We start from the raw sequence: 17,438 nt of genomic DNA on the forward strand, positions 1-17,438 counted from the left end.
CGTGGGCAGACGGCCGCCCCGCACAAAGATGGCCGCGCGCTACTCCGCCTCCCCGCCCCCAAGCTCGGGCCTGCGGCCGATCTTCTCTGGGCGGGCGGCGCCGGGACCTCAGCCCGGCGCCGGGACGTCAGCCCAGCGCCGGGCCCGCGGCGCGCGGCTAGTCACTCGTTTGTTTGGAACCGGACTGTAGAGTTAGCTGCTTCATGTCGCCAGGTGTAGTGAAAGGTTCAAATGCATCTCTCTCTCTCAGAAAATCGAAGCCCAGGAGAGAATGAATAAAAGGATCCCCTGGGAAAATATGTCTAATAATAGTAATTCCTTACATTCAGTAGCATATTTAAAACACCTTCTTCTCTGCAGCCAGAAAACTGAAGATCAGAAGAGGGTGTTTTTTGCCCACAGTTAGTGGTACAACGTAGGCTAGAAGTTGTTTGCACTACGTCAAACTGCTTCTTATTAAATAGTATAGATTTGTTGAGTGCCTGAATATATACAGCATTGTTAGAACCCAAAAGGTGAAAAGTAATAAAGCACACATTTCTTTGTAATAGGATTTTATAACAATTGAGGTGAATTAGACATGGGAAAAATCTGTGGGTAACCTTATACTGGACAGTATAGGTTTATAGCTATACATAGGTATATATAGTAATCATACAAGTATTTACTCATTGTCTAAAATGTGCAAGATAACATCCTAGGCTTTGTGGAAATATATATGAAGTTATGAGATGAGATCTTTGTCCTCGAGTTTAGAACTAGCGGGAAGACAAATATACTTCTTCAGAGATTATTTACAACATAAGGCAATATGAAATTGCTATTGGTTTCAGTGGAAAGATCAAGATGAGACGGAAATTTGGAAAAGGGGGAGGAAGGGGTCTATTGAAATGAAAATGAAATATTGCAGTTAAGGAATATTGTGCAGGAGACACTAAAAACTGGGAAACCGTAATTTGCAGAAGGGGGTAGAGCACAGATTGATGGTACTAGAGGTTTAGGATGTACACTGAGGAATGGTGAAAGATAAAGTAATGTTGATTAGTTAGGAATGGGTCGTATCACTCACTTTGGGTGAGTAGGCAAGAAGAAAAAATGGATCTTCAACACTATATTATACAAGGCTTCTTCAGGAATCCAAATGAAAACTTGAAATTCATTTCTTCCACTTCCGGAAGGTGTGTGGTACTTCAAAATGGATAGTTCATCAAAAGCAGGTAACTAAAACAGTGTGTTACATAGATGAACACCGCGGTAACCTTGGCTTCAAAGTTAGTCTAAAATGAATATAGCGGAGAATAATTTTTAAAACTTTAGTAAAGGGGTTTTTATTTTCTGTAACTCAAGTTTTCTATAATCAGAAGAAAATGGAAATCACCTTGTGTTATGTCTTTGAAATGAAAATGAATCAGTATTTTCTGCAACTTTACAATGTTTATCTATGTGGAAGAACATCAAGAGATTGGGAGGTAAGTGGGCCCTGTACACAGGGGGAGTGAGCTGCATGTGAACCCCAACAATAATTGTTTCATTTCCTTAACAGATGAGGTGGTTTAGTCCAGTGGCTCCCATAAATGCCAGAATCCTGGAGCTATGAAAAATCACAGATTTCTGGGTCCTATGCCAGCCACTAATTTAAAATGTAAACAGTCTGGTTTAAAAGATCCTCCATGTTTAAGCTCTTCCTGTGTCTTCAGATTCATTTCATGTCACATTTTCCTTTGCTCACCATGATCTAGCTATATAGCTTTGTGTTGTTTCTCAAACATAACAAGCTCTTGCACACCATAGAATCTCTGCATAAGTTTTGTTTTCTATCTTGACTGCTTTTCCCTCCCATCTTTGCCTCTCTGGTTCCTTCCCAACATTCAAGTTTCTGCTGAAATACCATTCCCTCAAACATATATCCCTTCAAAAAAGAAGCTCCCTTATTTTCTACCTTAGCCCGTTTGTCTCCATAATACTTATAATGTATAATTATTTTATTTATTGAATGCTCCCCATTAGAATATAAGCTCCAGGAGGTCAGGGGCATATCTGTCTTGTGATACACAGTAGGCACTAAATAAATAATTGCTGAATGAATGAAGGATGCTGGTGAGCCAACAGAAAAGTGGCAAAGGAGTTTCCATGTAGCAAGCTAGGAAGTAGTTAGAGCAAATACGAAAATAAATGTACAAAATTGTGGAAATATGTAATGATCCCTGTTGGGTTTTATATATTCATGAATGAAAGTTCTGTAGTACATTAGGGCACAAAGAATATGTGGAATATTACTAACTTTAGTAGTTTTGATATTGGTCATTCTGCTCCAAATTCTGGCTCTGCCACTTATTAGCTGGGTTATTTTCAACAAGCTATTTAACTTCTCTTAAAACTTGTTTCCTCTGTAAAATAGAAACAATGATAGTATCAAAAAAGATATGATTTAAATGAAATATGTGAAGGTACTAGTCTAGTGTCAGACACAGCAATAACTCTCAATAAAGGTTAATGAATCTATAACTGTGTGGTACTACATAGAAAAGGCTTTCTCTTAAGGTGCTTAAAATCTCTGGAGCCAGAGATCTCAAACACATGCTCTTCTTAACACTTTTACTCTTCTTCTAATACTAAACTATTGGCAGTTTCTGAATTCATCATGCTGTTTCCCACCATTTTACCTTTTTATCTGCCACTTCCTTTACTAAAAAGCCTTTCTCCCACGAACAGCCTAATCATTCTTGGCATCTTGACTTTAAACCCCAAGCTTACAAGTTTTTCTTGGTATTGTCACCACCACCACCACCCCACAGAATTTATTACACTGAGTAAATTACAATGAATTGCATGCTAACCTCTGGACCTTGGACATACTTTTGTTGCATTTACTATGTTGTAATTACTGTGTTTTCCTGGTGTCCCATCTCTTTCACTAGACTGAGCAAACTGTGGTATTCACTTGTTCAACTTAAGCATCCATCCAGTCTTTTACTTTACATACAATAAGCGCCACGACTGGATGGATGCTGAATCATGACACCCCAACTTGAACTCCTTTACCTGGCAGTGACGTGACCTTAGGCGACGTCTCCCGACCTCCCCTATCTGTAAAATTGGGGCGATAATTTGTACGTGGTTGTTAAGGGAAGTCCATGAGATAGCAAAGAACCCCTACCATGGTGCCAGCGCGTCGTAGACGGCCAGGGAGGAAATACGTTGGCTAGCGAGGGCGGGGAAGGCGGGACCATGAGCCAACAGAGAAGGCAAATCCTACTGCGCAGGTGCATGCGGAGGGGGTAGGGTGCCCGGTCCCCAGACCGAGTGTGTAGTTCCGGACGCCAGCTCGCAGAGCGGCTCGCAGTCGCGGAATTGACGTCATCTCCCTGCGCTGCCACGTCTGCTCAGCTCCGCGGTAATGGAGGCTGGGGATGAGTGCTGACCCGACCGGGCTCTGCCTTTAACTTTAGCTCTGGCTCTGACTCTGGTACTGACCTGGGGCTGGGGCTGGGGCGGGGTCTGGCAGCCCGAAGCCTGGACACCTTTACTCGACTTTCCCGGCAGGCACGGCCTGCGGACAGCCAGCTGGTTTGGAGCGCTTCAACGCAGGGAGGGAATTCTCTTGCCTGGGGTCCAGCCTGTAAAGCCGCCGCCTTCTGCTAGGGATCCCGCCCCACCGGCTGGGCCTCCCCCATGCGTGAGTATTATCGAACCTCCTCCGCGTTGTGTGATTGTCCCGGCCTGCTTCAGCTCTCTGGGTTGCGCCGCAGGAACCGCTTTGTCGTTTGTCCGCTGGTAGGGGCCAGCCTGTTGAAGTTTGTGGTCTCTTGTCGTCCGCCTTCCCCCACCTCATCCTCTCGCCTCTTCTGTCCCAGTTTTTTGCTCCACACTTTTGTTTCCCTCGTTAATTGAGCAAGAACCAGCAGGCCTACGTTCAACGGTTTGAATGTTTTGTCTCACCTGGGGTTTAGGAACAGGGAACATCGGATCAGTCTTTAGTAACATTTGAAAACCAGGGTTTTTCCAGGATGCCATTTTTCAGTCTTTAAGTTGTATTATTTAGGAAGCAGGAGTACATATTGGCGGGCCCTCCTTTAGGCGAGGGTCTTCATCTGTTACTTGTCTTTTAATCCTGCAGTTTCAGTGATTTCTGAATGATTTTATATCAGTTTTTCTGTAGCGGGCATCCATTGTAGCTCTCCTTGATATTTTTCCTCTAACATATGGAGTTATCACTTGGATAGTTTTACTTTTAAAAGAGTTAAAGGAACTGGTGTATGGTGTACTTCATCCATCTTGTCAGTCGTCAACAACCTCTGTAGGACAAGGAACACTTTTGAAGAAACAAACTCAGAGGTTAAATGCCTGTTGCATTGGGGGCGCCTGGGTGGCTCAGTCGTTAAGCGTCTGCCTTCGGCTCAGGGCGTGATCCCGGCGTATGGTATCGAGCCCCACATCAGGCTCCTCTGCTGGGAGCCTGCTTCTTTCTCTCCCACTCCCCCTGCTTGTGTTCCCTCTCTCGCTGGCTGTCTCTCTCTCTCTCAAATAAACAAAATCTTAAAAAAAAAAATACCTGTTACAGTCAGATAACATGGCACATCTGATCTCAGAACGCAGGTCCCTTGATAACAAAACCTAACATTTTGGACAGTGCTGATTCTCCTGGTTTACTGTGAAATATTACATATGAGTTGGAAATGCATATGTTAGGCATTTCTTGTTAACCTCTACCTGATTGTAATATCATTCATATGACACAAGTCCACTGACAAAAGACGCAAATTGTGACTTACCTAACGCTGAACAAAGCTTAGATCAGAACTTAGGCTTCTGACCAATTACAGTCTGAATAGTCCTTTCATTAGAATAAAGTAGGTGATAGACACTGGGAGAACATATGTTTGAAAATCTGGTTTTACGAGGCCTACTCATTCAGTTTTTCTGTTTTGTTACATTGCCTAGTTTAAAAATAGTAAACTCTTATTTAAATGTCTTTTCTTTTGTTCAGAGTTGAAACAGGTTGACAGCCATTAACCTGGGTTGCAACTACAGGTAGCACTGGAAGCAGACTGGTTCCCGGACATGCCCGGTGGAAGGAGGGGCCCTAGTCGGCAGCAGCTAAGCCGTTCAGCTTTACCGTCTTTACAGACTTTGGTTGGTGGGGGCTGTGGCAATGGAACAGGCCTGAGAAACAGGTAAAGGAGTAAGACTATGCATAGTTTGTAATATCCTATGATCAGTATGACTAACATAGCAGTCATCATGCTATTCAGATACTTGCTTATCAAGGTTATTTCTTGACAATGAAGTGGGAACCCTGTCCTTGAAGATTGAAAGCTCAGTATTTCAGAATACTTTTGAGTGGAAAGTTGTGATATGGGGTCCACAAAGTGAAAGCAGTCCAATTCTAACTTATGGGCTGATAATCCAAATTCTAGTCATCACTTTTTTAGCTATTAAAAGAAGGGAGAAGTGAATTAAAGTACAAGAGAAATGTTGTGGTTTAACTACTTACTCGTGTTCTTTCTTTGGAACGGGGGAGGACAAATTAAAACTGACAGTTAACATGAAATTCTAAAATTAGAAGTCATATTCTATCAAGGGTCTTAAAAATAATTTTGTTCAAAAATTGTTTGAAATGCTGTCAGTTGTAACCCAAACATTATAAGACTTGTATATGAAAATAAAGAATTTATTTATTTATATATAAACAAATTTATCTTTGTTCCTAATTTTAAGAAGTTAGGATGAATTATTTCTAATCTCATCCAGAATAACTCACTTCATGAGGAGTTTCAGTCATGTAGCAGTGGAAAGAGATGACTTTTACTTTATATTACGTGTTTGATCAAGATAATTTTTGTCACCTAGTTTCTGCTTCCTTTCTGAATAGAGTTTTCTCTTGCTTGGATTCTAGTTTTCAGTACTACTAGCAATCAGTACAACTGTTGCCTTTTTAGGCCCTCCTGATGTTATTTGTGCTCTTCTCTCTTCCTGGCCTGCCCTCTTTCTTTCTTTCTGACTTTCCAACCCAAGTTCTACTCAATCCTTAAAATCAGTTCTGATCTTGTTGTTTCAGTGGGACTCTCCCTAAAATTCCTGTTCGAAGGGGTTTTTCTAGTCTCTGATTCTCATTATACTAATTTTTTCAATGCAAATTTTATATTTATGTATATACACAGAGCACTTATAATTTATTCTAGAGTATTATTTTTTTACTCTGCTGGTTTTTGGATTTCCTCATGTTAAAAACAGTGATACTATCTGTTTCATAGCAGGATGTTGAAAATAAATGAAATGGTAAACTGCAGTAACTTTTTACAAGTTTTAATTTTCCAAATTTTACAATAACACTTATTATTACTTTATATTTTTAAAAATAAGAGAATATGTGAAAATGCTTTTGAAGAAAGGTACTATATAACATAGATTTTGAGGTAGAGGATGTTTGGTATTTGAGTACATGCCTTAATTTTACTAATATATACTATCGATTTAGTGATTTAGTTCTTTTAAATTGCATTAGGAGATTGTAGCTATGCCTTGCTAGGATTGTAGCTAGCTAAAAAATTCTAACTCTGTCTCTGTATTAACTCCAGCAGTTGTTTGTTCATTTTCTTCTCCTTCGGCTTTGTGGATTCCCCTAGATAATTATGTTCTCAGACTGTCCCATGGAATCCCTCCTCAGTGTTTCAGGAACTGCTGTTGGGGGGCTTCAAAGGGAGGAGGAGTTAGGCAGGCCTAGTAGTCCAGGCTTCAGGTTTCCCAGTCCTCTCTGATTAAGACTAATGCCTTCTCTGTGTGTTCAGATATCAGGATATCATGTAAAATGTCCTTTGGGGGAGGGAAAATGAAGTGTTCTGCTAGTAAAAAAAGAATTGAAAATCACATTTCTAGATGCTTCTCCCTTGGCCTGGTGAACATAGGAATCAAACATGGACCAAAATCTTCCTTCAGGTTTGCAAATAGAATACTGGGAAGAACTAGGAACATTTGGAAATGCTTCACCAAAACCTTGGTAAAACCTTGGATGCTGAGTCTCTAATGAGGCTTTCTGGTAGATAGCATTTCACGTGTGTTGTCACAGGTAGTTGCTGATTTAAGTGGGTCCTGTGTGACTCCACTGAAAAGGACTCTTGGAAGTTTGCACCTAGTTTCCTCCAAACTTTGCCCCATGTACCTATTCCCTCTGCTGAATGTTGATTTGTATCCTTTTGCTGTAATGAACAGAACTGTATGCCAAGTCCTGTGAATCTTCCTAGTGAACCTTCAAGCCTGGGCATGATCTTGGGGTCCTGTAGCACAGTTTGAAAGAGAATATTCTACGATAACATTGAAAAGAATTGTTTAAAGAGGGTCTGTTTCAACTCTTGTATTATAGGTGAAGAAACTGAGGCTCAAGGATATAAAGTTACTTCCTCAAAGACTACTTTCACAAAGTCTAATCTTTAAAGTTACTTTCTACGAAGACTGTAGATAGTCCTGGTCCAGTCCTAGATAGACCGGGATTATCCCACATTGTATCTCAAATGTATTTGTGCCATTTTGCTTTTTTTGCATCTATTTTTATATCCTATTAGAGAAATACTTTTATTTTTCCTAAGTAGTACCTGTAACTAATTTTCTGAGATGTGTAGACCAAGTCTGTTTATTTTAGCTGTCTATTTTTTTGGTTTTAAGAACTTTGATCTTATCTCCTATTAAGCTTTCACATTAAAATAAAATGTTCCTCTTTCCCTCAGATGCTCTGCATCATTTTATTTGATCTTTGCCTCTTTGTTTTTTGGCTTAAAGTATAACAGCCAAGGCTGTATAAAATATCACAAATGTAGATCTTCTGTACTTTGTTTTGAATATTTCTTGAGCCCCAGCATTTTACTGACTTCGTTAACGGCAGAAGCATATTAGGCTGCTTTATTTGGGAAAAATTCTATAAGAACCTTTTTAACCTTTAAATAATAAATAATTTAGCATGCTTTCTCCCTTCATTGACTGAAGAGGTATAGGAATTTTCAGTTTGTTCTAGAGTAGAAGCTCCTAACCTTAAACTTTTCATCAGAATTTTGTATTTCCTTATCACATGATTAACTGGGGAGAGGGAATAGATTGGGTATTGGCATTAATCCCCTACATTCAGGTCCATGAACTTGTATGACTCCACAGAGCACCTTCCACATGGTATTCTATGTGAGTGATAGCTCCTGGAGTTGTGCAGTGGCTCGTGTCCCAGAACAGATCAGAGGGCTATGATGTGTTAATGATTGGTTTATGACTGAGCAGGTGAGGTTGCGAGACCTACTGGTAGTTCACAACCTACTCCTTGGTAAGCTTGTTCTATTGGAGTATTCTTTAGAAATAAGAGGAAGAAATTTTTATAGTTTTTTTCCCACCCTCTCCCCACCCATCCCTATTCTTCCCTTCCAGCTCTTCTGAGATTCTGCCATGGTATTTTTTTTTTTTTTTTAAAGTAGGCTCCTCACCCAGTGTGGAGCCCAACATGGGGTTTGAACTCACAACCCTGAGATCAAGAGTTGGACACTCAACTGACTGAGCCACTCAGGCACCCCTCTGCCATGGTATTCTTAATTGTTCAGAATGAGCAGAGTTCATATTCCCATGAGTCACTTAAAGTACTATAAATGTCACATACTAATGCTACAATTCTGTATTTGGAAATCTTAGAGTAGAATGGTAACGCTGATATTGTTCCTTCTCTGGAATCTTCTTTGGAAATATCCGAACCAAGCCTCTTTTCCTTGTTCTGAAACAATAGTAGACCCTTAGATATCTGTAACTATTCCCAGGTATATAAACAATGGGAAAGTTTATTCCCTATCCACCCCCATCTTATCATTTTATATAGCCCAACTTTTTCTGACTTACAAAAAAGCCTGGAAGAAAGAACAGCCAGAAGATGGGGAGTAAAATCTCTATATTTTAATTTGTATTTTAAGAGATCTCTCTTTTGTGACCACATTAGTCTGCTATCTTTTCACCATAAAGGTATATATGTGAATTGAACTAGGAAAAGTACAGTCTCTGTCCTTAAGGTTTGATCTGATAGACAAAATATAGATATATACAAGAAATTATGTAACAATAATGAAAAGTAAAATAATAAAGGCATAATTTAGGTATAATGGTGGCACAGGGTTGAGATGAATTGGTTTAGATTGAGTGAGTCAGTCAGCTTCATGGAGGATATGCTTGATTATTTAAAAAGTCTTGAAGGATTTTGTCAGTAAATGTGTAAGTGAGGAGTTAAGGAAGGTGGTTATGAGTGGTATTGCTGGTGAAAGGCATGGCATGTACAAAAGAATAACATATATATTCACAGATAGCAAATAGCAGGGATATTCTATAGGTTGCATGTGGAGCAGTGACAAGAGATGGGGCTAATATGTTAAGCAGAGAGCCTCATAGGACATACTAAAAATTTCTGGATGTTATCCTGTTGGCGGTAGAGAGCCATTAAAGAGTTTTAGGCAAGACAGTAGCACTATCAGTTTCACTTTAGATCTCTGAAGGCAGGTTGGAGAATTTGATGGAGTTAATTTTAGGGAGATTACTTCAATAGTTTAGGTAAAAAATGGTAACTGCTTGAACTAAGGCAATGGGTTTAGAGAGGAGGGTGCAGTATGGAAAAAGTTTTACAAAGTGGAATATTTAAGATCTAGAGAGTGATTGGATATGGAGAGACAGAGGAAAGTTCTAATATGACTCCCAGGTTTCTGATTTTGGCAGCTACTGATTGGGCCATGAACTAGGGTCAGGATTGTAAGAGGAGGAACACAGCAATGTCCAGTAGACAGCTTGATAACATGGGTCTGAAATTCAGCAGAGAAATTTTGGTTTTCAGCATGTTAGAGATAATGGAATCTGTGGCCACATGTTTGATCACTGAGAGAGTGTATGTAGAGGGAGAAGACAAGAGCAGGAGATCCTGGGATAGAGTCTTGAGGGAAGGCCAACAGTTAAGTGGTAAGTGGAGAAGGAAGCAGGGGCCCTTTATGCTCTATAACATTGAAAGATTATCACCACTTGAGTTAACCATAGTTTTCTCTTTCAGGAATGGTAGTGCTATTGGCCTTCCGGTCCCACCAATCACAGCCTTAATCACCCCAGGTCCTGTTCGTCATTGCCAAATTCCTGATTTGCCTGTGGATGGAAGCCTGCTCTTTGAATTTCTCTTTTTCATTTACCTGCTGGTTGCTCTGTTTATCCAATATATCAATATCTATAAAACAGTGTGGTGGTATCCTTATAATCATCCTGCTTCTTGTACTTCACTGGTAAGTCTTAATAGGCCTTTAACTTCTGTATGTTACTTAACCAAGTAACTAGTTGGAAAGCCTATGTGTACAAATTACTTTTCTTAATATATTGTTTTTCTTCTAAAAAAATGTTTTTCTGTTAAACCACAGATTACTTTCAGAACTGTAATCTCATAAGATTGTTAAAATATAAATACCTAGAAAGTTAAAATATAAATGAAAATGCAGAAAATCTTTAAATAATTTATTATAATATTAAGAGTTTTGAATGTTTAGCTTTCTTTGCACTATGTTAAATTTGTTGGACTTAAGGTGCCAGTGTGACTAAATTCCAGGAAATTTAACCTTTTAATGGCTGTCTTAGGATAATGGTTGCTTTTCTAACGAATAAACCCAAAATTGTATAATGTTTCAAACACATAATAGTCTGAGGCAGGTGTTTTGGTTTGCAGGAGTAGCACGCCTCCATGTGGTCAATCAGGGGACCTAGACTGATGGAGACTGCTTTCTTTCAGTATGTGGACTCCAAGTTGGCTGGTCTACCTCCTTCAGCTAGAAAGGGAAAAGAGCATAGGGAAGTATACAGGAGAGTTTCTTACAGGCCAGGCTCATATCACGTTCACATATGTCTACTCCTAACTTCAAGGATACCAGAAACTATAATTCTTTCACAGGATTTATTATTACCATGAATAAAATTGGGCTCTGTTACAAAAATAAAATTGAGACAAGGACTAGCTGTCTTCGGTGAAGTACATCAAAATATGTTGTAGGTTTCTTTTATCCTCTTTCCATTTATTTAGGAGAGCTGAGATCATCTTGATGCAGAGAAGTTAGCCATAGATGGGTATGTAAAATAATGAGTAAGGCCACTCAGGTTACTTGGTAGGTAAGTGGTTGACAGTGGCAGGTTTGGATGGAGATATGTTTGTTTTAGGAGAAAGAAAACTGTTGTGCTGGGTAGTTTAGGTGTGTGTTTGGGGCTTATCAATGATTAGAAAACTTCCTTGGCCTGATGAACATAGGAATCAAATGTGGATCAGAATCTTCAAAATAATTTGGGAAGGGAATAAACATTTTTTTAAAAAATACTCATATCACTTGGTTTCCTGAAATTAACTATTAAGAATTTTCTTTCCACATTGATGATGTACCTACTTAATACCAAGTAAAGAGAATTTCAGTTTATTTAAGAATTGCAATGATTTGGTGCAGCTTTCTCTTGAGCTCGCCTGCTCTCATATAGCAAGAGTGTACTTTTCGGTTTAACAGACTTTCCTGCTTGTGTAACTCAAAAAAAAAAAACAACTGTTATGATTCATTGCCATATTGTATGCTTTTTTTTTTTAAATAGTCTTTTTTCCTAGATAATGAATTTATGAGTGTAGGAACTGTACTTCATCCATTCTTCCTTGGCCATGGTGTTGTAAAATGAAGAGGTTGGATTAGGTGATCTTTAAGGCTTCTTCCAGCTATGTATCTCTATACGTAAATTCTTCACTGTCTTAACAATGGCACTGGCAAAACTTCATTAAAGTATTTACTATTTTTTGCAAGTATTATCTCATTTACTCCCTCTTTTAAAAACAGGTAGGTACTACTGTCCCATTTTAATTCGAAATATGAGACCTAGAGATTACAAAACAGCTCAAAAATCACATAGTGACAAAGTGAATACTCTCACTGCTATGCTCTACTTCCTATTATTTATTCTGTATTTACTCCGTAAGTACTTGTTGGGTCGTTCATTATTCAGTTTTCACTTTGACATTCCATGGAACCTTCTCAGTTGTTGAATTTTCAGGCTAATCAAAGAGCTCTTCTCTCAGTCAACCATTTCTGACAAGAGTTCTTTTAAAAGTCCCCTACAAATGTTGCCTTGCAACAAAGGGAGCCAGTGCGCCTGTCATAGTCAGGAAGCTGCTGCTAGAGCTGCTGAGTCCAGAATTATGCTTCCTTTGCTCTGACTCATACCACCAAACATGGGTGCCTTTTATCCTGCCCCTCTCCCCATTTCACTCAGTTCTGAATTCAGATTTTATGTAATGGTCATGGTTGGCAGAAACTAACTCAAATCTAGAACTTCAGTTGCAAGAAGGTCTGGAAACGTAGTTTTTAGTTTTCCGGTCTTTGCAATAGAGGAAGGCACACTTGAAGCAGATTATCCTGTGGACTGGTTCACTGATCTGCCGCATACGGTCCTATCTCACACAAACCTTCACGTTTAATTGTAAACCTAAGAGTAACATTTCTGGAATAGCAAATAAGATTTTAGCCCATCAGTCTGAAAGGGGCCTGAATCAGTGAGCTGTTCAAAGAAGAATGGGCTGCCAGAGACCTAGTTACTTCCTGTCACTGAAGGTATTCCAACAGGGGAGATGGCTACGTGCTTGGAATACTCTAGAAGCCGCTGAGATCTCAACTAGTGGGTTCTGTCTCTTTTTTCTTCTATTATGTGTGTCTGACTCAGAAATTTGTCAGATTTATATATTAGGTTTTTCTTTTTCCAATTCAAGATCTTAATAATTATCAAAAAGAAAATGTAGACCCCCGAGTATGTAAAGTATCATTGTAGCCATCAAGCAATTAGCTGAATGAGTCTTAACCGTAAGAAACATAAAAGCTAGAAGTAGTATAGTAAATTATTCAGAAAGTCAGGAATGAAGGGTGATTAATCAAATATTCTGGTTTATAGAGTTAATCATAAACAGATTACCAGTTTTCAGTGATTCAGCATGTAACAAAATTTACTTAACAATAAGATACATTAGGCACTTAAATCTTTTGATACAAAAATGTCTGAGATGGACTGGTGATACATAAATAAGACCCTCAAACATGAGGTAGGGGGGTCTAGTGAATTTGCTTGCATTATTTTGGAGGAGTGGGGTGAACAAGGAGTCTCAAAGTTAAGAGGGGATAAATATCATTAGAATCCAAAATACTTAGAGAAAGAGAAAAGAAAATGATCTGAGGTGAGCCGCTCTCTAGACATTCTGACTACTCTGCCTTTAAAATGTATCCCAAATCTGGCCACTCCATCATCCTTGCTACTGCCCCTGTTCAATCCATCTTCATTTCTTACTTGAATTAAAAGTAGCTTCCTAACTGATCTTGCCCTGCTACAGTATATTCTCCACACAGCAATTACTGTGATTGTTTTAAAAATAGAACCTGGTACCCTTTGCATGAAACACTTCCGTGACTTCTTATTAGGGAAAAATATCTATAAACTCAGTCTTTTGTTATTCATATGTCATCCCAGCCCTCTTGCTGATTTTCAGACACACCAGACAGATATTTTCCTGTCTTGGGGCCTTTGTGATTCCTTTTCCCTCTGCCTGGGGCTCTCTGCCCTCAGATCTTGTCATGGGTGTTAACTTTGTTGTCATTCAGCTCTCAGCCCAAATGCCACAATCTCAGGGATGTCCTCTGTAACCAGCAATTTAAATTGGCTCTGCAACTCCCTTTCCAATTATTATTTATCACTGTGTTATTTCTTGCCAGCAGTTGTAACTAGCTAAAATGCTTTTGCTTGTCAGCTTGTTTGTCATTGACTTTACACTTAAATTTGTTAAAGACATGGCTTTAGCTGCTATAACAGGATGGCTGAAACAGTAGAACCTTATTTCCTTATTAAATAAAAATTAGGCAGGTGATATGCCAGGGTGGCAATTCTTTGTTTCCATTGCTCTGCCATCCCCAACATGCTGCTTCCAAACCGTGGTCCAAGATAGCCGCTCCGACTCCTGTCAGCACATCTAGCCAGCAGGAAGGAGGAAAGGAGAAAGACAGCTCCTTCTTTTAAGGGCATGGCTTGGAAGTTGTATATATCACTTCCCCTCACATCCCTTAACTACAAGTTGTTTGTGCAAGGGAGGTGAGGAAATGAACCTCTAGTTAGCAAGCAGTGAGTGTCCAGTTAATTTTGACTTTGATGGCAGAAGAGACAACTAGTAATCCTTGCCATCCCCTTTCCCTCTCACACCATAGTAAAAAATAAGATCCAGGAGAGCAGGAAGCTTGTCTGTCATTCTTCAGCACTGTATCCTCAGTATCAAGAAGAGTACTTGGCATACATTGTGGGTGCCCAGTACATATTTACTGAATGAATTGAGAAATTCAACTTTTGGATTTCTGGAAGGATAACTCTGGAAACCTACAGACCTATTGACCATCAAAATGAAAATACATCCCAGTTTGTTGCTAATGATTTTTCATTGTACTTATTTATATAGACTTGGAACTAGAAGGAACCATATGCAGCATCTAGGTAATGCTATCATTTCTCAGGAAGAAAAGATCAAATATAAGACATGGTTTTTTAAAGATTATTCTTGAGGGAGGGAGTGAGCACAAGCAGAGGGGAGGGGCAGAGGGAGAAGCAGACTCCCCACGGAGCAGGGAGCCCGATGCAGGACTCAATCCTAGGACTCTGGGATCACGACCTGAGCTGAAGGCAGACGCTTAACCAACTGAGCCACCCTGGCACCCAAGACATGTTTTTAAATCAAGTTAAGAAGAAAGACTAAATTGAAGGTAATTGACATCTTAGCCAATAGGGAGTTTAGGTCAGTAGATGCCCAATTAGATTAACATAAGCTTGCAAAGAGAGACCGAAAATAGGAACTCCTGAAGACTGGGAGTTCCATCTGATCCATTGAATTTGACACTTATTATAAATATGGCATTTAAAATAAATTACTTTTTTTTTTTTTTAAAGATTTTTATTTATTTGAGAGAGAGAGCGAGAAAGAGCACGGGGGTGTGAGGAGAGGGAGAAGCAGGCTCCCCGCTGAGCAGGGAGCTGGAACTGGGGCTAGATCCCAGGACACGGGGATCATAACCTGAGCTGAAGGCAGATGCTTAACCGACTGAGCCACCCAAGCGCCCCTTAAATAAATTATTCTTGCCATAATTCTGTAGGCTATCACTTTTTAACCCAAAGCTGTAGTCTTTTCAACACAGTAAACTTTCAAAAAAAAGGAGACTACACTTCAGATAGTATTTGAAAAGTTAAAGCAATCTTTCATGAAAGAAGTACAATTAGGTAATAGAAAGTAGAAGGTAGGTAGTCTCTCTAAGATCTCTCAAATTCTTGTGGTCTATACATATAAGGTGACATAAGGAAGATCTGAGGGGGCAAACCTCTTAATGATGTAGTTCCAGCTAGATACTCACACTTCTTTCTGATGCAGTGATTTGTTTCCCTTACAGAATTTTCATCTCATTGATTACCACCTGGCAGCATTCATCACAGTGATGCTTGCAAGGAGGCTGGTGTGGGCCCTCATCTCAGAGGTAACAGCTTATTCACTATATTTTATCACTTGTAGCTAGAGTTAGTAACTAGAGTGGATTCAAGCTGAGTATGTGAAGTGCCCAAATGTAATTTGAGAACAATTACAAATTAATTTCTTTACTTCCACATGAGTTGTGGTAGTTCTTTTTTTTTAAAGATTGTATTTATTTATTAGAGCACGAGTAGGGGGAGAGGGACAAGCAGACTCCCTGCTGAGCGGGGAGCCCTACTCCAGCAACCCCAGTACCCTGAGATCATGACCTGAGCCAAAGTCAGATGCTTAACCAACTGAACCACCCAGGGGCCCCATGATGCCAGTTCTTTTTAAAAGATTTTCCTACAATGTCTTTAAAATTCATTGTGCTAGAATTCAAGAAAACTATTAGAAATCTCATTTGTTCAATAGGACCTTATTTCTAGCTTCCGAGTTCTTCCATATAATTTTTCTAATTTTAATAGTTATAGTAAAAATAGAATAAATTTAAGTAACTATTGATATGGAGAGTTATATATTAGTGAACAGTTTCATTTAAAATTTTGTTTCAGGAAATACTTCTGTGGGGTTGCTAGTAAGAGACATTTGTTTGAGTTTATTAAAACTTGGAGTTTTAAAATGACAATATCAAATTTACTTAAAACTAATCTTGAAGATTAGAATCAGTGGGCAGTAAAGGAAAGACTTGGGACGTTAATATGATCCTTTTAAAATTAAATGTTGTTGATAGAACTGCCCATTGGTAAGATCTTTAATATATTTGTAAACTCAATTGGAGGACATAAGTGTATTCTCTTAGGATTTTATTATCTTATGCCCTATAAATGATTATAAAAATAAAAACAAAAACAAAAATGTTAGCTAAAGTGGCTAATAATTTTAATCTTGAGTTTATAATTCAGTATATAATTTTAAATTAATAGTTACTGTGATCACAGATAACTGAGAGTCAGCTTTTTTCCTTCTAAAACATGCATGGAAAGTCTTTGTGTCTGTAAGCCCTAATTTTCAGGAACCGTATTTCTTGTGAGCACAGAGTAATTGCATGTATTAAATCATAACCTGAAAGCCATTTGAAGTTAACTGAAAAACACTGGTAGTAGAATCACCTGTTTTTCACAAAGGGAAAGACTGTCTAAAATCTTTTCTCCCAGGGGGATGCCTGGGTTGCTCAGTCAGTTAAGCGTCTGCCTTCGGTTCAGGTCATGATCTCAGGGTCCTGGGATCGAGTCCCGCAAGGGGCTCCTTGCTCAGCAGGGAACCTGCTTCTCCCCCTGCTTGTGCTCTCTCTCTCTCTCTCTCGACAAATAAATAAAATCTTAAAAACAAAAACAAAACTTTTCTCCCAGGTTTGCTATTAGGTCATGAAAATAAGTGCTTACTTTTAGATATATTACACTATATTCCTTCTTTAGAGGAACTCAGTGGAATTCTATGTTTTTGTCTCTAAAAACAGGCAGGATTTTGTTTCATCTCTTCAGTTACTTAGAAATGGTACTTGTATATGCCAAATTAGTATGTCCTGCTAATGTGTAAATCTTTCATAACTGGGGTTTCTACCTTGGAGCTCCAAGGGCTATAACTTGATGTACTCCATTGCTTTCTTTTGCTAATGGCTTAACAGTAGTTTAACAATTTTTGCATGAACTTAGTTGGAGAGTATATTAGTTATTTTCTAAAGAAACCTGTAATTCTTACCGAGAACAAAATAAGCTAAATTTAAACAGATTTCTGGTCAAAGACTTGAATCTATACCTTAAAGTCCATGAGAAAGAATGTTTAAATAATTATGAGATATCTACATAATGGAATAGCATGCAGCCATTAAAAAGATTAATGTACTGACCACTAAAATATTAAGTAAAAAAACAAAGTATATAATGTGTTT

General features: G+C 38.9%; 1 protein-coding gene across 2 annotated transcripts in view; it reads left to right on the forward strand.

Annotated features, from left to right (window-relative positions):
* Window positions 1-3,295: 3,295 nt before the first annotated feature.
* Window positions 3,296-17,438, forward strand: part of TMEM39A (transmembrane protein 39A) — a 28,576-nt gene continuing 14,433 nt past the window's right edge. The window contains exons 1-4 of one of the 2 annotated variants that reach the window (XM_026493918.4): window positions 3,296-3,676; window positions 4,988-5,174; window positions 10,049-10,271; window positions 15,471-15,554. In XM_026493918.4, coding sequence (XP_026349703.1) covers window positions 5,062-5,174; window positions 10,049-10,271; window positions 15,471-15,554 — 420 coding nt within the window. In that variant the 5' untranslated portion in view covers window positions 3,296-3,676; window positions 4,988-5,061. The remainder of the gene's footprint in view (window positions 3,677-4,987; window positions 5,175-10,048; window positions 10,272-15,470; window positions 15,555-17,438) is intronic. The other variant, XM_026493927.4, reaches the window with a different exon arrangement.

Source organism: Ursus arctos, unplaced genomic scaffold (assembly GCF_023065955.2).
Source record: "Ursus arctos isolate Adak ecotype North America unplaced genomic scaffold, UrsArc2.0 scaffold_4, whole genome shotgun sequence".
Lineage (NCBI taxonomy): Eukaryota > Metazoa > Chordata > Mammalia > Carnivora > Ursidae > Ursus > Ursus arctos.